Source organism: Bos indicus, chromosome 3 (assembly GCF_029378745.1).
Source record: "Bos indicus isolate NIAB-ARS_2022 breed Sahiwal x Tharparkar chromosome 3, NIAB-ARS_B.indTharparkar_mat_pri_1.0, whole genome shotgun sequence".
NCBI classification, from domain to species: domain Eukaryota; kingdom Metazoa; phylum Chordata; class Mammalia; order Artiodactyla; family Bovidae; genus Bos; species Bos indicus.
The window spans coordinates 60,478,410-60,498,476 of NC_091762.1; the positions used below are offsets into that span (position 1 = coordinate 60,478,410).

The 20,067-nt window shown below is 36.5% G+C and overlaps 1 protein-coding gene across 12 annotated transcripts in view; it reads left to right on the plus strand.

The window, feature by feature from the left end:
• Positions 1-20,067, plus strand: part of TTLL7 (tubulin tyrosine ligase like 7) — a 151,457-nt gene that overhangs the window by 76,800 nt on the left and 54,590 nt on the right. For all 12 annotated transcript variants that reach the window (XR_011565827.1, XM_070786230.1, XM_070786226.1 and 9 more), the window contains 5 exons: positions 3,210-3,368; positions 8,750-8,844; positions 14,544-14,691; positions 14,777-14,850; positions 15,935-16,070. Coding sequence is in view for 11 of the 12 variants with exons in the window: in XM_070786230.1 (XP_070642331.1) it covers positions 3,210-3,368; positions 8,750-8,844; positions 14,544-14,691; positions 14,777-14,850; positions 15,935-16,070 (612 nt within the window). In the remaining variant the exon portion in view is untranslated. The remainder of the gene's footprint in view (positions 1-3,209; positions 3,369-8,749; positions 8,845-14,543; positions 14,692-14,776; positions 14,851-15,934; positions 16,071-20,067) is intronic.

Sequence of the window (20,067 nt, forward strand, 5' to 3'; positions counted from 1 at the left end):
GAAGTCTTTGTGAAAAGGTGGAACCTGTTGGGTTGTCTTGGTGAGGAATATACAGAGAGTCAATCAGAGAGAAAAATGAGTCCCATTAGCTTTACAGACATTGGTTTTAAGTGTTACTTTCCCCACATAATTGAATTAGGAGTACAACTAATACTAATGAGTATGGAAATTAACTTTTCAGTTAGAGTCTAGAATATAATTTTCAGATATGACCTGAACATAGTAATTGTGCTCTGACCCATTTCATGATCTTTTCTATAAATGGATAAATTTTGCCTATATTAGTTACATATTATCTTATAAATAACCAATTAATAAATAATAGACTGATAGCTTCCAAGTACTTTCCTACAATTATCCTGTCAAACTGACTGTATTTATGTAATTATTTTAAAATTTCCCTTCTTTATTAAGAATTGCATATACCTACAGATATCTTCTTAAGATCAATCAATGGGATAATATAAAAAGAATGACAAGAGAAAGTGGAGAGGGCAATTGTGCAGTAAATTTTTATCTTAATAGTTTACAAATTTCATGAATTTAACTTAGAACCTTTTTCAATGACCACTTTATTGATGGTAATTTTTCTAAGAAGTAGCTGTCTGTATATGAAAACTAACATTCATCAATACTCTCTATGTGTGCTTTTGTGCTGGTCAAGAATGAATAAGAAATCAAGAGAAAATCAGGCCATGAAGGTGAAAAATGACTAAAACCATTCATAAAATCATCCTTACTGAATGCTTTTTATATACTTTAGGTAAAAATAAAAAAAAATCATCAATACTGGAAATTCTTAGAAGCATTAGTAGAATTTGTGTTTGATTATGTCATTCCTGACTTCACATATACATGCAATCTTGTCTTTACATTCTTGAAAATATGTTGTTTTTTATGTAGAAAAAAACACAGATTTGCAATTCAGAGTCTAAGTATTCATTCCCACCTCCTCACCCCCAGCATGTCTTATTTCACATAGACAATTATTAGCCAAAGTTTTAACTTTTTTCCCTAGTCAAGTAGTTTCAATAATATCTCAAAATTTATGTAAAGTAGTCTTTTCTCTTTTATCTCCATATCTGTGGTGCTATTAATATCATGAATTTGTTATTTTGAATAAAATTTCTGAGAACAGCCTTACAGGGCATCTCTGATAGACCCAAATAGTCTGTGTTGGGATTCTGGGTAACAGTGAAATTAACTTTGTCTTCCATTTTTTATGTCATATAATCAGTGCTGCTTCTCCAGGCAGTGGAATATTTGTGACTAACCAGACATATGAAGTGGAGTTCTAGAAGAATGAAGGATAAACATAGCAATAGTAATTAAGTTGCTTACCCCTCTTGAAGATTTACTCTGTTCTAGGCACTATGGAGAAGGGGACAACAGAGGATGAGATGGTTGGATGGCATCACCGACTCAATGGACATGAGTTTGGGTTGACTCCAGGAGTTGGTGATGGAAAGGGAGGCCTGGCGTGCTGTGGTTCATGGGGTCGCAAAGAGTCGGACACGACTGAGTGACTGAACTGAACTGAACTGAGGCACTATGCTAAGCATTTCACATGGAGTCTCATTTTTTCCTTCCATCAGTCTTTTAAAAGCAGGTATTATTACTATTATTGCCAGTTTACATTTGGGAAGAATGAGACTCACAAAGTTTAAGCAACATGACTGGGGTTGCACATCCAGCAAGTAGAAAAGCCTGGAATAACCCAGAAAGTCTGACTTTGGAGCCAGATTCTTAATTGCCATACAATATTGCCTATATTGAATAGTTCAGTTCAGTTGCTCAGTCATGTCCGTCTCTTTGTGACCCCATGGACTGCAGCATGCCAGGACTCCCTGTCCATCACCAACTCCTGGAGTTTACTCAAGCTCATGTCCATTGAGTCGGTGAGGCCATCCAACCATCTCACCCTCTGTCGTCCCCTTCTCCTCCCACCTTCAGTCTTTCCCAGCATCAGGGTCTTTTCAAATGAGTCAGTTCTTCACACCAGGTGGCCAAAGTGTTGGAGTTTCAGCTTCAACATCAGTCCTTCTGATGAATATTCAGGACTGATTTCCTTTAGGATGGACTGGTTGGATCTCCTTGCTGTCCACGGGACTCTGAAGAGTCTTCTCCAACACCACAGTTCAAAAGCATCAGTTCTTCAGCGCTCAGCTTTCTTTATAGTCCAACTCTCACATCCATACATGACTACTGGAAAAACCATAGCTTTGACTAGATGGACCTTTGTTGGCAAAGTAATGTCTCTGCTTTTTAATATGCTGTCTACCTGTAGAGAGGCGCTTAAAAAGAATATATTCTAAGCAAAAACCAGGGGGACAGCTTTTATGCAATCCATAGCTTGTTCTCAGACTTCAGTAAACCAACTTTTTCTTTTATTAGCATTAGTAACTCACCCTAGTCATGTTATGTGCCCTTACAGAAAATGTTGATTGTTCGTTGATTGGCATTACTCTGATCTCAGATAAACCTTTTGAACTACAAAATCATCACTGCATGGAGAAACCCACCTCTGCCAAATTTTGTCCTCTTGGCCTTTCAGCCTTTCTCTGAATGGAGATTCTATAATGTTGTTTGTGAAATAGTTATTCTCCTTGGAATTTTTTTTCCCCTCCCATCCCCTCCCCTTTTGTATGGGTTTCTGAGAAGGTGCACTTATGATCCTAGCTTACCTATTTAACAAATTCAAGCCACATTCATAAACTTTCATTTTGTTTGTTCACAAATGATTTTCAGCATTTACTAAATGCCAGGCACTATTGTAAGGACTGGGAATGGGGTTGTAAATGATACAAAGACTCTGTTCTAAAAAAAAAGAAAAAAGATCATCTGGGCCTATGCTGTGTAGTGACACAGTAAGGAATAATGTTTGGGTGCCTACTTTTGACTCAGGTGTCAGGGAAAGACTCTCTGAATATCAGGGAGCCAGACATTGAATTACTGAGAGAAGAGTGTTCCAGGGAGAGGGATCAGCTAGTGCCAGAAGCCTAGAGAAGGAGAGCATGCCTGGGCCACAGTGGGCAGGGCGTGAGTTGGGTGAAATACAGTCTGAGCAACAGTAGGGATAAGATAACGATAGTTTCGTGAACCTGGCCTGGATGCTACTTCATAAATCCAGGCCTTGTTTCCATGTATATAAATGAAACAATAAGAAATAAAGCTTTTCATTTTTTTTTTTTTTATCACAATCCTTATAGGAATTGGTGGTGAAGACTCTGATTGTAGCAGAACCTCACGTCCTACATGCCTATCGAATGTGCAGACCTGGTCAACCTCCAGGAAGTGAAAGTGTCTGCTTTGAAGTCCTGGGATTTGATATTTTGTTGGATAGAAAACTAAAGCCATGGCTTCTGGAGGTAAGGTGTTTCTTTAAGAAGAAAGAGAAATGAGTACTGTTATTTCATTCATTGAGAATAAAGAGGCCTGAGTGGAGTCTGTTGGAGGAAGAGAATGAGAATTCAAGGAATACATTTGCTAGAGTGGATCAATGTGTTTGATCTTGCTTTTCCCAAATCAGCATTGGGTGAATTTCTAGGCTGGGCATTTTGCATATATGCATGGATTTGCTGTTACTGATTTGAGGTCTACTTTCTCTACTGTTTTCTCAGCCTCACAGATCTACCACCTCATGACTTCAGGATGTTGTGTTTCTTCTGTGTGGGTGCTTGGGCTGCTGGACTGTAGCTCCTGGGCTTCAGTGCCCCTCCCCTTCAAACTCTCCTAGAGGAGAGAGGCTCCAGTTAGCTCATCAATCTTAGTTAATAGCTAACACACTGGGTAACATGAATTATTCAAGACCGTATTATGTGCCTAGGGCTCCCCTCACGTCTAGCTCGTCAGCTGTGCTTTTGGATTGGTTTTCTGCCAGTCTTTGTGGTTAGAGTCATCATTATGTTTCTTCCATTATAAAAGGTCACTTAACATTTAGAAAATACAGAATAATATATAGGAAAAATAAAAATGATCTGTTTAAGATTTTTTTACCTTTCTTTTCTGTCATGTTTTTATTATATATAGAAGAAACCTAAGAAGTCATGTGGTCCTAGAGTACCCCAACCAGTACACCTGGTTCTGATCATTAAGCTCCATTGTCACAGATCGCAGGGCCACAAAATACTGTGTTTAGGAAAATAGCAGCTATCTAAACACTTAGTATGGAGAAGGCAATGGCACCCCACTCCAGTACTCTTGCCTGGAAAATCCCATGGGCGGAGGAGCCTGGTAGGCTGCAGTCCATGGGGTCGCTAAGAGTCAGATAGGACTGAGCGACTTCACTTTCACTTTTCACTTTCGTGCATTGGAGAAGAAAATGGCAGCCCACTCCAGTGTTCTTGCCTGGAGAATCCCAGGGACGGGGGAGCCTGGTGGGCTGCCGTCTGTGGGGTTGCACAGAGTCGGACATGACTGAAGCGACTTAGCAGCAGCAGCAGCAGCAGCAGCAGCAGCAGCGAACAGTATACTAGATTGCTTATATTTTAAGGACTATATTGTTATAGAAGATATCATCATCAACTACCTTTAAGTTGATTACCTTTTTTTTTTGTTAATGATTTGGAAATTAGAAGTTACATCTGTAATACCAAGGTTTTGGAAAGCAAATTGAATGAATGATAGATGAAATCAAGACATTCAAAATATATTTTTAGGAAAGAACACTTCCAGTTTGAGGGCCCCTGCTTTCATGTGTGTGTTTGATGAATCTACTGTGAACAAATAATGTGTATTATATTGCTAATCAAATACAATTCTGTCAGGTATTCAAATTATGCTCCTGGCTTGGATCCTAGAAATAAGATAAATGTGAAGAACTTTATGTATCCTTTTACTTCCTCCGTTCCTTGAATGTGAAAGCACTTGACTCTGAACAGTGGCCCTTCCTCTTAGTCCTGACATTTTCTTCTTTATTGATACCATTTTCTTATCTTACTTTCCTTTCCTGTTCTTTGTTGTTCAGTTGCTCAGTTGTATCCTACTCTTTGTGACCCCATGGACTGCAGCACACCAGGCTTCCCTGTCCCTTACCACCTCCTGGAGTTTGCTCAGATTTATGTCCATTGAGTTGGTGATGCTGTCTAACCATTTCACCCTCTGCTACCCCCTTCTCCTTTTGCCTTCAATCTTTCTTCCCAGCATCAGGGTCTTTTGCAGTGAGTCAGCTCTTTGCATCAGGTGGCCAAAGTGTTGGAGTTTCAACTTCCACATCAGCCCTTCCAATAAATATTCAGTGTTGATTTCCTTTAGGATTGACTGGTTTGATCTTCTTGCAGTCCAAGGGACTCTCAAGATCTTCTCCAGCATTACTATTTGAAAGTATCAATTCCTGTTCTTACCTGTATTTTTTTTTGCCCTATACTTGTCTTTTAGCTTTGATGGGGTGGGAAAGAAGTGAAGGCACGTGCGTGAAATAGAACTGAAAGGTTAATAAGAAATAATGATTTTATACGTATTTTATTCACCTAATTTTAAAAGCATTTGCCTAACTGAAGCTGACTATTGCTTGGTTAGATCAGAATTGACTGAATGGTTGAATTATGTATCTTTTAAAAGCTCAAAAGTACATTGTTTGCATTCATATTTCTTCATACTTTATTTCCTCCATAACTTCCTGATCAACAAACCACTTAAAAAAAAACAACACCACAGTAATTTATTTTAATTTTATATTCATTGTTTCATCATTTTCAAATCAATCATAGCCCTTTAAAAAAATGCCACAATAATAGGCAGCTGTGGGTACTGAACATGTATTATATCAAAACAGTTGAAAGAATCTGAGATCATAGTAGTGCGAATATACATTGTTAAAAACCTTTTGGCGCCATCCAGTGGAAGAAGGCAAAGGATGCCTCTGAGCATGTGATAACTTTTAGTTAACTTCATTAATCACAGGGGATGATTCATAGTGGCAAATTACAGAGATTTTCAATCATAGAAAACATTTTTAGGGAAAAACATGGAAATTAAGTGGAGTATAAATATACTTCTACTATGTTAAGTATCCTTAATTTGCAAATCATTGCACCAGATGGTGGAGATAAAAGAAAAATAAGAGAATACTTGTCCTGTTTTTGTAGGGGACTCAGTTATGTGTTTTATAATAATAATTGCAAGTATAAGTAGGAAACAGGAAGCAGAACAATGATTAATCTCTCTGTATACATGTGTATATTTGTGTGTTAAAAAAAAGTCTTTGCAAAGGAGTGAACACCTGGTCAGAGTACTTAAGGCTGTAGAAAGTGGGGAGGGGCCAGGGATTAGGAGAGTTGAGGTTGAGGCTGGGGTAAGTTATAGGCCAGAGGCAACAGCACTAATTTAGGAGCCCAGAAACTATTATGGAAACTTTCATCTGTGCATGAAATGATTGTGCTTATCTTGATAATAAAACTATGATTTGGACAGTTCATAAATATATTAATTTAATTTAATTCTTTCTATTGATTTTCCTTTTGTGTGCATTTACAGGCTGCTGTGCTTTAAGACTCTAACACTTGTGAGCTTTGTCTCTTTTACAACTATGTTAGGAAATGAGAACAAAGAAGTCATCACATAGTAGAAGTTTGGCTGGATGGAGCCATAATTTTTGGCATTTCTTCTGTCCGCCATTTGTGGTTTTTCTTTTCTTTTCTTTTTTTCCTTTAAATTTCTCATAAAACTTAAAATCCAAAATGTTAATTAAGTTTTTCTACCTTTCCATATATTAGTTTATTTAGTATGTAGGCATATTTCTTCAGAGACCAATTTCTTTCAAATGATAGTAGAGTGAAGAATCTGAAATAGATAAGAGAGAGGATTGTGATTGTATTGTATCAAGACCTCCCTTCCATCCTGGTGGAGGGATATGCCTGGCAGAATTCCAGGCTGCAAGTTTGAAATGAAATACTAAGATTTTCTATGCAGATAGATAACATTTCAGTGAACCACTTAATCATCAATTCCTAAATGTCTGTTTTATTTTAATAATCCTGTTATATCTAGCAGCAGAACTGTCTTTGTTTTATAAGTTATAGAGATGGAATGCCTGAAACTTTTTTTATATATAAAATATATTACTCTATCCTTTCTCTGCACTTGTAAGAGGAAATGCGTGAAACTTTGAAGTAGTAGAATAAACTCCCTCTCTCAAAATTCCCTGGAATAAATGCATGTTCTTGCAATTACCAAGTTATACTCTTCCCCTTGAGACTACATCACAAAGATAGAAATAGGTTCATCACCTTTTAAATCAGAAATCAGCAAGGACATAGTACAGTAAGGCACATCTCTATTGAAGAAATTAGTTTACCGTATCTCTACGCAAGGAATAACATGTAGCCATCAAAATGATGGCTTACAAGATTTATATGACACACCGTTCAGGGAAAACCTTGGTTATAAAATATTTAGTATAGAGATATATTTGGAAGGTTAAATGAATATGATGAATATGTGTAGCTAATATCTGGAACACCATTTATCAGATGGTTAACAGTACGCTAGATGTTGGGATTGCAGATGATCTCTCTATTGTCCTTTTGGACTTTTGTTTCTAATTTTTCTGCAGCGATCTTGTGCCACATTTCTGATTAGAAGCACTTATATTCCTGGATGATTTAACTATAATGTGGTATTTCCTTAAGCTGCCAGTTGTAAAAAAAAAAATGCTATCAGTTACCTTGTCTCTTGTGGTGCTGGATTTGTATAAGATGACCCTCTTCTATGAGTAGCAGCATGCATGTTTTTTGAGATAGCCTGTGGAATTAGTTGGTGGTGAAGAAGCTAACCTGTAGTTTTGAACTCAATAGTGTCCTCATCAATTGAGTTAATAGAATAAGTAATTTCCTTAAATATCTGCTATCCCAATTGCATTTTCATAACATCAGCAATAACAACAAAACCCAACAACAGCAAAGAAAAAACGAAAACTCTAGCTCTTGAAGTTGTAGCATATTATAAACTACATTTCTGGGTGTGTATAAATATATAAAGTATATATAGTTGCTTGTTATTTTTCTTCTTAATGAAACTTTGGAAATGATGGAGTAAAGTAGAACAGCCACAAATGGCTCATTGATTTCCACGAATCCTTAAACAGTTAGAAAAGCTAATACAGGTTAGTCTTCAGATACCTTTAATGGTATCCTCCAAGTAACTTCAGTGAAATGAAGTAAAATGAAAATTGATGAATTATTGTCTGACCCAGGTAGAAAGAGAGAAAATTTATTTTTTAGGCAGCAATGGATGATCCATCCAGAAGATCTGAAAGCAGTGAAAAGAGGGCACTGATAATTTCAACATGCAAAATAGATATATGAATATAATTATTACTATATTGGTAACATGCATGTTATTTTTTGTCCCGTGTTATTATTCTTCTTATTATTACTGGTCGTCCAAACTTTTTGTCAGGATGAATCACTTTAACTTTCTAAATTTAATACCTGGAATGCATGGGGTGATAATTTGGAGAGAGTGGACTGGAGAGAGAGCAGATAATGCTGACTGAAAAATCCTGAGCTAAGACAGCAGCGGGAAGGAGCAGTGATGACAGTCAATTCCTTGCAAGTCCTTGACTTAAATTAAGGTGGTGGGGAATGCAGGTGTGGCGGTGGTGACTGGACCATCGACTGTGTAGAGCTTTGAGATTTATTGTAGAGTCCTTCTACTGGTTGGGGATCCCACATTGGGTTAAAAAAATTTTACTGAATATAGATTGATCTGCCAACATTTGGATATTCATTGTTTTCTTTGTTAATTTCAGATCAATCGGGCTCCGAGCTTTGGCACTGATCAGAAAATAGACTATGATGTGAAAAAGGGAGTGCTGCTAAATGCCCTGAAGCTACTAAATATTAGGTAAATAGTTTCCTCTGTGTTTTGGAATTTTTTCACATGTTTGGTGTAGAACAGTCATTTGTAAATAAAATTGGCTTATAATTTTAGTATTTTATATTTTGAGTTTCTTGATTCTGTTCTTTAAACCCACTTAATTTTCTTCTTTTTAAATATCTTTTCCTCTCCTCCTGAACTCTACTTCCCCTTCCCCCTGTATGATTTGAACCTATAATAAATATGCTTAAATTTCATTATTGGTATAATTATTTAATACAGAGTATTGAGGTGGAATTGGAGCATACCTTAGGGAACCTTCTAGAAGTTTCCTTACTTCATAAGAAGAAACTAAAGCATAAAGGTCACTCAGAAAGTAAAGAAAACTAAAAAAATGCATTTCCTACCTTTCTGTCCAGAGGTCTTCCTAGTATTTCAGGCTGCTAGGGTAAACGGATAAGAGAAGCAGTTAAGTGAGCTTAACTTTTCCCATTGAAAAGAATAGACAAGATTTCCTTCTTTTTAAAGGCTGAATAATATTCCATCGTACCACATTTTTTTATCCATTCATCCATTGATGAACATAGGTTGCTTCCTAGTCTTGGCTGTTGTGAATAATGCTGCAATGAACATGGGAGTGTGAGTATCACTCTAAATCCTGATTTCAACTTCTTTGGATATATACACAAAATTGGGATTGCTGGATCAATGGAATATTATTTGACTGGCTGCCATTTACATGATCATGAAAATCAAATATGTGAAATGTTACTATGTGGGAAGCTGTTATCTTATTATGAGAGAAACTTGTTAGAAGTTTAGCTGAATTGTTTAATGAAATAGTGAGCTGTCTGCTAGTATAAGTGTTTAAATAACTTCTAGGACCTCTTGAGGTCACTTAAGCTCAGGAATTTTGTGATCTCAATTGATTCTAATTGTTATTTCAAGAACTCTCTAAGAGCTGTGGGATGCCTCCAAGCAATTTATTTACTTGAAATATTTTCAAACATTTAGTAAATGCCTGATTGAGAAGTAGATTCATATGAAAGGCATTATTAAAAAGAGATTGAGATATAGCTTGCTCAGAAATTTTCATATGACACCTTCTTTTGTGTGATCAGAGAATGATTTGCCTAAATTCTAATATTTCAGTTATTCTAAAGGAAATGAATAGGAAGGAAAGAGATATAGAATGGGAAATTTTTATTTCACTTATTCAAGTTGTATCAGGTATTTTAGATTATTTAAGCAACAGGCCTATACATTTTTTTGGCATACATATTGTTTAAGTAGTCCTGTTAAATGTATGACTTAAATTCTTAGTCTCCTCTTCAAGTTTAAGGACTTCTCATTTCTCTCCTGGTCTGTTTTATTGATTCCCTGGCTTCAGCACTGACTTTCACCCCATCTTGTGGTTTCCATTCTGTTGCTCTCCAAGTCATTTAAAAAGTGTTTATTGAGTGCCTACTGCTATAGGAGTAAATGCTGGGAGCTCAAAGTCTCCCATGATTCCTAGGTTTCTGGCTTGGATGAGTTGTTTGACAGTATGTCTTTTATTTAGATAAAGGTTTTAGGCAAGAAACAGACTTAGAAGTGATGGGGGAAGTAGAAATTAAGAGATAATTCAGTTTTAAACATGCTGATTTTGAAGTGCTTTAAGACACTCAGGCATAATTGTCAAGTGGGAGATTTGATATACAAGGTCCCAGGAGATAAGAGACCTCCATGTGACTGACATACATGTATAGATTGCTGTTGAATCCAGTGGATGAGAACATAGAGTGTATATACTGAGAAGTAGAGAGGGGCAGGGGCAGAGCCTGATGGATGCCAACATTTAAAGAGATACTTGTAAATTCTACTATTCTGCTCAGATTGTTGCCACATTATCAGAAAGTTTAAACACTGCCTACAAGTCATTTTTGATCTTTAGACACAGACTCTTTATCATCTAGCCCTTGCATCTCTTGCCAACCTGATCACCTTTTGTTCTTCTCTTTTCCCTGATCACCTTTTGTTCTTCTCTTTTTTGTAGCATGTAGTCAGAATTTCCTTCCCTGTTAAGGCCCATTGCATGTATATGCCACATTTTGATTAACTCATTCTTGAATACCTAGTGCAAACCTGACCTTCTGTTTGAAGCCTTTGCTGTAGCAAAGTGGTTTACTTCCTCGCTTTTGCCGTCACCCCTACTACTGTCACTTTTTAAGTAGCATCCACTGTAACCTGTGTATTTATTCACCTGATATTCCCCTCTCCCCCTTTAGACCATTGCAGCTTGAGGGCAATGTCTCTATTCATCTTTGTCTTTCCAGGCCCATGTCTAGAACTAGAGTATGGTGAGTACTAAATAAAATGATGACAAGGATGGGGAAGGACACTTCATTCGAAGGTAACTCCTTGTAGTAAGATAAGGAAGTGAGGCAAGCACAGCATGTTCATAGAACTTCCAGAGTTTCCATATTACAAGAGCTTGTATGTGTGAGGCCAGCTTATTAGAAAGAGAAAACCCTTGGATGGAATCACAGGATAATGAGTAGTGGAAAGAACTCCAGAAAGTGTAAACAAAACTCCTTAGGTCAGTGTTTGGATATAGCTGAGCGGAAAAACACTGATTAAAATGCTGAGTGAATGGAGATCCTTTGGTCTCTGGTTAAATTTTGTTTTGGACTGAGTCATTAGTGCTTATTCATACCAGTTTTTATAGGAATGCAAACAGAGTTCTTTATTTGTACGTGCTTGAGCTGGGTGTGTGTCAGTGTCCTTGTCTGTGACTTAAGTGTTTGCTGTGTAGAGGTGCATCTATCTCTGCCTTCATTTCTTCCTCAGCATTCTCATCATGGTATTCTCAGTCCTTTTTTTTTGTTCTCCGTTCCTCTATTCTGTCATTTCATTTTTCTTTCTCTCTTACCTTTTTCCCTTTCCAATTGTTTAGTCTTTGTTCTTTCCTCTTCCTTTTATTTCCATTCCCCCTTTCTCTCCTGTCCTTCCTTTAAATTGTATGGTATATAGAAATGATTTGTCCTAGGTAAAATGGAATAAAATAAAAGTTAAGAGCTACCTAAATCACATTTTCCATTTCCCTAAAGAAAGGAAACTCAGCCAAATTTCATATTTATCACTGGAAAAATGATATTCTTAATCATACAGTCATTAAAATTAAAAGTCTTGCTGCCATCTCAAGTTCAACCCTTTTTGTTACTTCTCACATATAATTAATAATAGTAATTAATCACCAAAGCAAATTTGGAAAATTCAGCTGTGGCCACAGGACGGGAAAAGGTCAGTTTGCATCCCAATTCCAAAGAAAGGCAAAGAATATTCAAACTGCTGTACAAATGTGCTCATTTCACATGCTAGCAAGGTAATGCTCAAAATCATTCAAGCTAAGCTTCAACAGTATGTGAACCAAGAACTTCCAGATGTACAAGCTGGATTTAGAAAAGGCAAAGGAACCAGAGATCAAATTGCCATCATTTGTTCCGTTCAGTTCAGTCGCTCAGTCATGTCGTACTCTTTGCGACCCTATGAACCGCAGCACGCCAGGCCTCCCTGTCCATCACCAACTCCCAGAGTTTACCCAAACTCATGTCCATTGAGTCAGTGATGCCATCCAGCCATCTCATCCTCTATCGTCCCCTTCTCCTCCTGCCCTCTATCTTTCCCAGCATCAGGGTCTTTTCAAATGAGTCAGCTCTTCGCATTAGGTGGCCAAAGTATTGGAGTTTCAGCTTCAACATCAGTCCTTCCAATGAGCATCCAGGACTAATCTCCTTTAGGATGGACTGGTTGGATCTCCTTGCAGTCCAAGGGACTCTCAAGAGTCTTCTCCAACACCACAGTTCAAAAGCATCAATTCTTCAGCACTCAGCTTTCTTTATAGTTCAACTCTCACATCCATACATGACTACTGGAAAAACCATAGCCTTGACTAGATGGACCTTTGTTGACAAAGTAACGTCTCTGCTTTTTAATATGCTGTCTAGATTGCCTGGAGAATCCCAGGGACAGGGGAGCCTGGTGGGCTGCCGTCTGTGGGGTTGCACAGAGTCGGACACGACTGAAGCGACTTAGCAGCAGGGCGTTCATAACTTTCCTTCCAAGGAGTAAGCATCTTTTAATTTCATGGCTGCAGTCAGCATCTGCAGTGATTTTGGAGCCCCCCAAAATAAAGTCAGCTACTGTTTGCACTGTTTCCCCATCTATTTGCCATGAAGTGATGGGACTGGATGCCATGATCTTAGTTGGATCATAGAAAAAGCAGGAAAATTCCAGAAAAAATCTACTTCTGCTTCACTGACTACACTAAAGGCATTGATTGTATGGATCACAACTAATTCTGGAAAATTCTTAAAGAGATGGGAATACCAGACCATCTAACCTGCCTCCTGAGAAATCTGTATGCAGGTCAAGAAGCAACAGTTAGAACCGAACATGGAAAAATGGACCAGTTTCAAATTGGGAAAGGAGTACGTCAAGGCTGTACATTGTCACCCTGTTTATTTTAATGTCTATGCAGAGCACATTATGGGAAATGTTGGGCTGGATGGAGCACAAGCTGGAATCAAGATTACTGGGAGAAATATCAGCAACCTCATATATGCAGATTATACCACTCTAATGGCAGAAAGAGAAGAGGAACTAAAGAGCCTTTTGATGAAGGTGAAAGAGGAGAGGGAAAAAGCTGGTTTAAAACTCAACATTCAGAAAAACTAAGATCATGGTATCTGGCCCCATCACTTGGCAAATACATGGGGTAAAAGCGGAAACAGTGATAGATTTTATTTTTGTACTCTAAAATAATTATGGATGGTGACTGCAGCAACAAAATTAAAAGATGCTTGCTCCTTGGAAGAAAAGCTATGACAGTCCTAGACAGCATATTAAAAAGCAGAGACATTACTTTGTTGACAAAGGTCTGTATAAGGCCTTTGACAAATGTCAAAGTTATAGTTTTTCCATTAATTAGGTATGGATGTGGGAGTTGGACCAGAAAAATGTCTGAGTGCTGAAGAATTGATGCTTTTGAATTGTGACACTGGAGAACTCTTGAGTCTCTTGTATAGCACAATGATCACACCAGTCAATCCTAAAGGAAATCAACCTTGTATATTCATTGGAAGGGCTGATGTTGAAGCTGAAGCCCCAGTACTTTGGCCACCTGATGTGAAGAGGTGACAGTGGAAAAGATCCTGATGCCAGGAAAGATTGAGGGCAGGAGGAGAAGGGGAGACAGAGGCTGACATAGTTGGATGGCATCACCAACTGAATGAACGTGAGTTTGAGCAAACTGCGGGAGATAGAGAAGGACAGGGAAGCCTGGTGTGCTGTGGTCTGTGGTGTCGCAAAGAGTCTGACACAACTGAGCAGATGATCATGCTTGCAGTGTCACTCTGGGTTAATCTTTATAAGAACTTTTGAAGAGAAGTGCTGTTGTTAACATTTGATAGATGGAAAAACATACCCAGCAATTAATTGACCTAAGATTGTATAGCTAATCAGTTGCTATACTGTCACCATTTTCTCTTGTTATCTTCAAAACTTCTGTTTGTTGTATGGAAATCCATATTTGATGAATGACTAGATGAATATATGTGTGAATATATAAATTTAATAAACATTGATTCCTATTCCCACTGTATCTCCTCTTCTGCTAATTCTCCTTACAGGGATAAGATCAGAGCTTATTTGAATTCTGGAATATGGTCTTATGTTCTATATTTTAGGACCAGTGATAAAAGGAAAAACTTGGCTAAACAAAAAGCTGAAGCTCAAAGGAGGCTTTATGGTCAGAATTCAATAAAAAGACCCTTACCAGGTTCCTCAGATTGGGAACAACAGAGACATCAGTTGGAGAAGCGGAAAGAAGAGCTGGTATGAAAACTTTAACAATGTACCTACAGTTTGAATTACATAATTCGCTTGTCAGGTTTTATTTGTAAAACGTCTTCATTTCTAGAAGGAGAGACTCGCTCAGGTACGGAAGCAGATCTCGAAAGAAGAACACGAAAATCGACACATGGGGAATTACAGGTAACCGTGCTTTTGTTTTTTTATGGATTGAAAAAAGTGAAGTGTCAAAACAGCAGTATCTATATTTTTTAACTTTTAGGCTTATTTTGAGTCGTGTTTATATCATGCTGAGAACGTGCTTTTTGTTTAATTTACTTCCAGCAAGGAAAGATAGTCAAGTAGATGGTTCAGACTTGGTGAGAGCTCCTGCTTGCCAGCCTCAAGAGTGGTTGTGTAGTCTTTAAGCCTGATGTTATCCTGTTATCTTATTTTATTATCATATGGTATTTTGAGAAAGTCAGGTCTCTTAGTATTCTTTCTGTCAGTTCAAAGTCGTTTTTGTACTTTGTTGTAAATTCAAATGTATCAGGAACCAGGCAAATAGTGAAACTGTCTGGAGGAGCCAGGTATGAGACAGAAAGGGACGTGGACTGTGTGGGACTGGACCCCCCCCCAGTGCCACATTTGACAGGAGAAGACGGGGGCCCCTCTAAGCTCTTTGTGTTCCTGTAAAGACTGCCCCTCCTCCCAAGATTTGATAATGACTCAGCAGAATTAGGTGAATTTGAGATCACTGAACTTCCTGCCCTCCTGGTAAGGTGTTCTTTCCAGCCTTAATACCATCAGCAGTAGTGATGAAAACACATGCCTCTCAACCTAATTGTCTACCTAATTCTCTCCAGCAGAGAGGAAAATTCTGCCACCCCTCAAAAGATCATTAGGGTTAATCCCGACATTCTTGTATACATCAATAGTCACACTAAGTCTAAAACTTTCCAAACCTTATCACTTAAACTATCTCTGATAAAGCTCTCCAGGATTTCTCCAATATGTCCCATTGCAATTCTTCTTAAACCACCTCCCCTCAACCAGATTTTTATACTATGCCTTTTGGAACTCATCACTTAATGATAATTCTCTAGATAAACTTCAGTTTGTATGGGTAACAGATAAAAATTTATGGATATCTCGTACTGTATTCATCTTTATTTCTAGCACCTAGTGAAGTGACTGATACAGAGTCATGGATTATCTTTGTAGTTTACCTTACGTCTTGCACTGTAATAGCTTTTTAAAAAAGCTGGTTTATCTGATTTTATTGTAGGCGAATTTATCCTCCTGAAGATAAAACACTACTTGAAAAGTATGAAAATTTGTTGGCTGTTGCCTTTCAGACCTTCCTTTCAGGAAGAGCGGCTTCATTCCAGCGAGAGCTGAATAATCCTTTGAAAAGGATGAAGGTAAAAGAATGAATGTTTATAAAGAAAAGAATGAAGCCAAACAATATGTCTTTAAAAACAACCCATCTTAGTTCCACATGTAAAACTGTTTCACTTTTAAGATGCACTTTTCTTCCATTTTAACAGGTGGTAGTGTTTCATAACCAGCCAAAAGATTTCATAAGTAAGTTGTCTTAACAGGACAAATTACGAGGTAGAGAATGTTGATGTTATTTTGTAATCTGTTGTAATAAATGTTTTATTGTAGAGTTGTGTATACGTAACTGAATAAAAATAGATTGAAATAAGCTAGTGGTTTGTGATATTCTCATTATTTGGATTATAAATAGTACTATACAATGTTTTCTTCCTGATGCTGCATAGACATGGCATATGAGAAATAATTGAAACACACACATTCACATGCAGAATAACCTGTATGCCTATTTAGTTATACAGAATAATCTGTATAACTAAAAGGTCTATTAGTTATTTACTGCAATATAATAAGCCGTTTCATTTATTTGTTCATTATTCTGCAATCTTGGCTGGGCTCAGTTCAGTGGCTCTTCTGCTGAGCTAGCTTGAAGTGAATCATATATTTGCATTTATTGGAAAGCTCATCTGGGGATGGAAATCCAAGGTGGCTGCAGTCATATGTCTGGTGCCTCGGTTGAGAGATGGAACATCTGGGGAGTAGGCTGGGTGTCTCTTTCTCTTTACATGACATGTAAGGAGGGTAATCAGAACTCAATATGATAGCTCAAGTTTCCAAAAAGGAGCATTTCAAGAGGACAAACCCAGCATGCAGAGGCTAATCAAGCCCCTGCTAGCATTGTGCTCACTAATGTCCCACTGGACAAATAAGATTTTTTTGTTGTTGTCTAAAGAGTCAGTGGTCTTTAATAGTTTTTTTAAGTATTCACATTTACTCATACTTATATTTTCTTGTGTTCTTAATTCCAGCATGCAGACCTATTATAGTTGTTTACATTTTATATTGCTGGAAATCTCCCTAGTGTGATACCTCCATATCTTGGCTACACTATTATACTGAGTGATTTAAAAATCGTGGTAAAGTTTATTATAAATATATTTTTGTATAGTCTTTGCACTTAAATTCTGCAATAGAAGGTTATAAAGCCATTTCAAGTGGAATAGGCCTAAGGGACAGAAGCAGAAGGGATATTGTATACTTTAATGCTCTTTTCCTTCCAATTTCCCTCTTTTGACATATGCAATTATTTCCACTTTTAGAATTATGTTCTGTAGCTTTTTTGTTTTTCCTGACCCAGATAGTTAGAGACCTTTGTTAATTTTCCTTTACCTGTTCTGTAATGTTATTTCTCTCTCCTGTGAGTACAGTCTTTGATCCATCTTCCCATCACTCTGCACTAAGAAATCCTAAGCATTTTGGACCCAGACAGACCTATGTTCAAATTCCAGCTCCCCTATGTTTCAATTTTGTAACCTTAGACTAAACTATTTGTTCAATTGGATCACTAAAATAGTAGTATTAAAAGTATACGTGACAGGTTGTGAAAATAAAATTGAAGTTAATTAAAATAGTCTGTTTAAAGTACTTTCAGCTCAGTTCAGTTCAGTCTCTCTGTCGTGTCCGACTCTTTGCGACCCCATGGACTGCAGCACGCCAGGCTTCCCTGTCTATCACCAACTCCCGGAGCTTGCTCAAACTCATGTCCATCAAGTTGGTGATGCCATCCAACCATCTCATCCTCTGTCGTCCCCTTCTCCTGCCTTCAATCTTTCCCAGCATCAGGGTCTTTTCCAATGAGTTAGTTCTTCGCATCAGGTGGCCAAAGTATTAGAGTTTCAGCTTCAGCATCAGTCCTTCCAATGAATACATTTCAAAATTTAGTTTAAATGTCAACACTTTGCCTGCACCATTCCATTGGTCTATGAGCCTATTCTTATACAATCTTCACACAATTTTCATTCCTGTTGTTTCATAGTGTCAAAACTAGGGAGAGTGAATCCTCAAATTTCTTTTTTTCTTTTAAAATCTTAGCTTTTCTAGTCCTTTTATTCTTTTATAAATTTTAGAATCAGTTTTATTCTAAATCTTGATTAATTGTTTAATTACAAAAAAGGCTGCTGGTATTTTAATTGGGATTGAGGAATTTATAAAACAATTTCTAGGGAATTAACAATACTTAGTCTTCTGATCCATTAATATGGCATATCTCTCCATCTACTTGGATCTTTAATTGGATCTTTCTCTATGTTAATAGTTTTCAGTTTATATTTCTTGTGCATAGTTCATTAAATTTATTCTTAAGTATTTAATCCTTAATTTTTTTGCTATTGTTGCTGATAATATTGTTTGTAAATTTTTTGTTTTTGATTTGTTGCCAGGTTGTAAACATCTGGTTATTTTTGTATATTGCCTTTATATCTAGCATTTTTATGTATTGTATTTTTACTAACTGAATTTCAAATTATATTCTGACTTTTATTTTGGTTACTTAGAACTTTGTTGCTTAATTTCCATGTGTTTAAAAAGTTCTAGTTTTACTTGTGGTAAGGATTTCTAGTTTAGTTCATTGGTGTTAGAAAAAATATTCTGATTTTAGTCTCATAAAATAAATTGAGACTTGCTTTAACTTGATATAACTATTTTAATAAATTTCCCAATTTACTTGAGAATAACGTGTATATTACAGGTGATGGTTATAGAGTTTTATATATGTCTTTTAAGTAAATTTGGCTATTACTGTTGTTCAAATATTCTATAACCTTTCATATTATTTTGTCCCACTTGTTCTAGCAATTACTGAGAGATTTGTTAAACATTCCAACCTTGATTGTGGATTTAGTTCTGTCAGTTTTGATTTCATATCCTTTGAAGTTACAAAGGTGTCTTTTTAATGAATTCATATATTCTGTTTTACCACTATGAAATGTAAATCTTTTGGGTGATAATTCTTGTCTTAAGATTTACTTTGTGTGATTAATGCAGTCATACTAGTTTCTTTCTTATGATTGCTATTTCAATTACATATCTTTTCCACCCATTTATTTTCATACTTTTTAATCTTTTATTATACTATTTTATCTTTTATCTTTTTCTATCAATTATTTTTATTGTACTATTTTATCTTATTATTCTGTTTATATTTGTAGCATAATATGATTTTTTAAAATTAATATTTTATTGAAGGATAATTGCTTTACAGAATTTTGCTGTTTTCTGTCAACCTCAACATGAATCAGCCATAGGTATAATATGATTTTTTCTCAAAAGAAATTACAGTATGCATCCTTTAATCATAATAATCTACCCTGAATTGATATTTTACCACATCATAGACTATATAAGGACCATATCAGTTTAGTTTCATTTAGTGTCTCCTTCCATAGTTTGTGCTGTTATCATATACTATACTTTTACATAAGTTGCAAGCCTCAAAATGTATTATTATTACTATTACCTAAGCATTCAGTGATTTTAAATTGTTTCCTATATAACTTCTCATGTTTACTTACATATTTGCCTTTTGTGTTCTTTGTTCTATTGTGCATATTCATGCTTTTGACAAGGTTTGTCTTCCTTCCATTTGAAGAAGTCTATTATTTCATGTTCCTTGTAGCATGAGTGTAGTGGTGATGAGTCTTCTGCTTGTTTTTTTTTTGTTGTTGTTGTTTGTTTGTTTGTTTTTCTTGGTTTTGGTTTTTGTCTGCAATTGTCTTATTTATGCCTTTACTTAAAATTATAGTTTAACTGAGTATAGAATTCTATGTTGGCACTTCTTTTTTTAAATCCCAGCACATCTGAATGTAATATGTTGCTGTTTTTTTTTTTCTCCTGGCAGCCTTTTTTCTTTATTTTCAGAGTTTTAACCTTGATGTGTCTGTGTTTTTTGTTTTTTTTTTTATTCACCCTGCTCATAATTTTCTTGACCTCTTGAACCTGTGGATTCATCTCTCTCATTGGTTTTGGAAACCTGTCTTTTGTTTTTCCTTCAGATTTTTTGCTGCATTATTTTGTATATTGTCT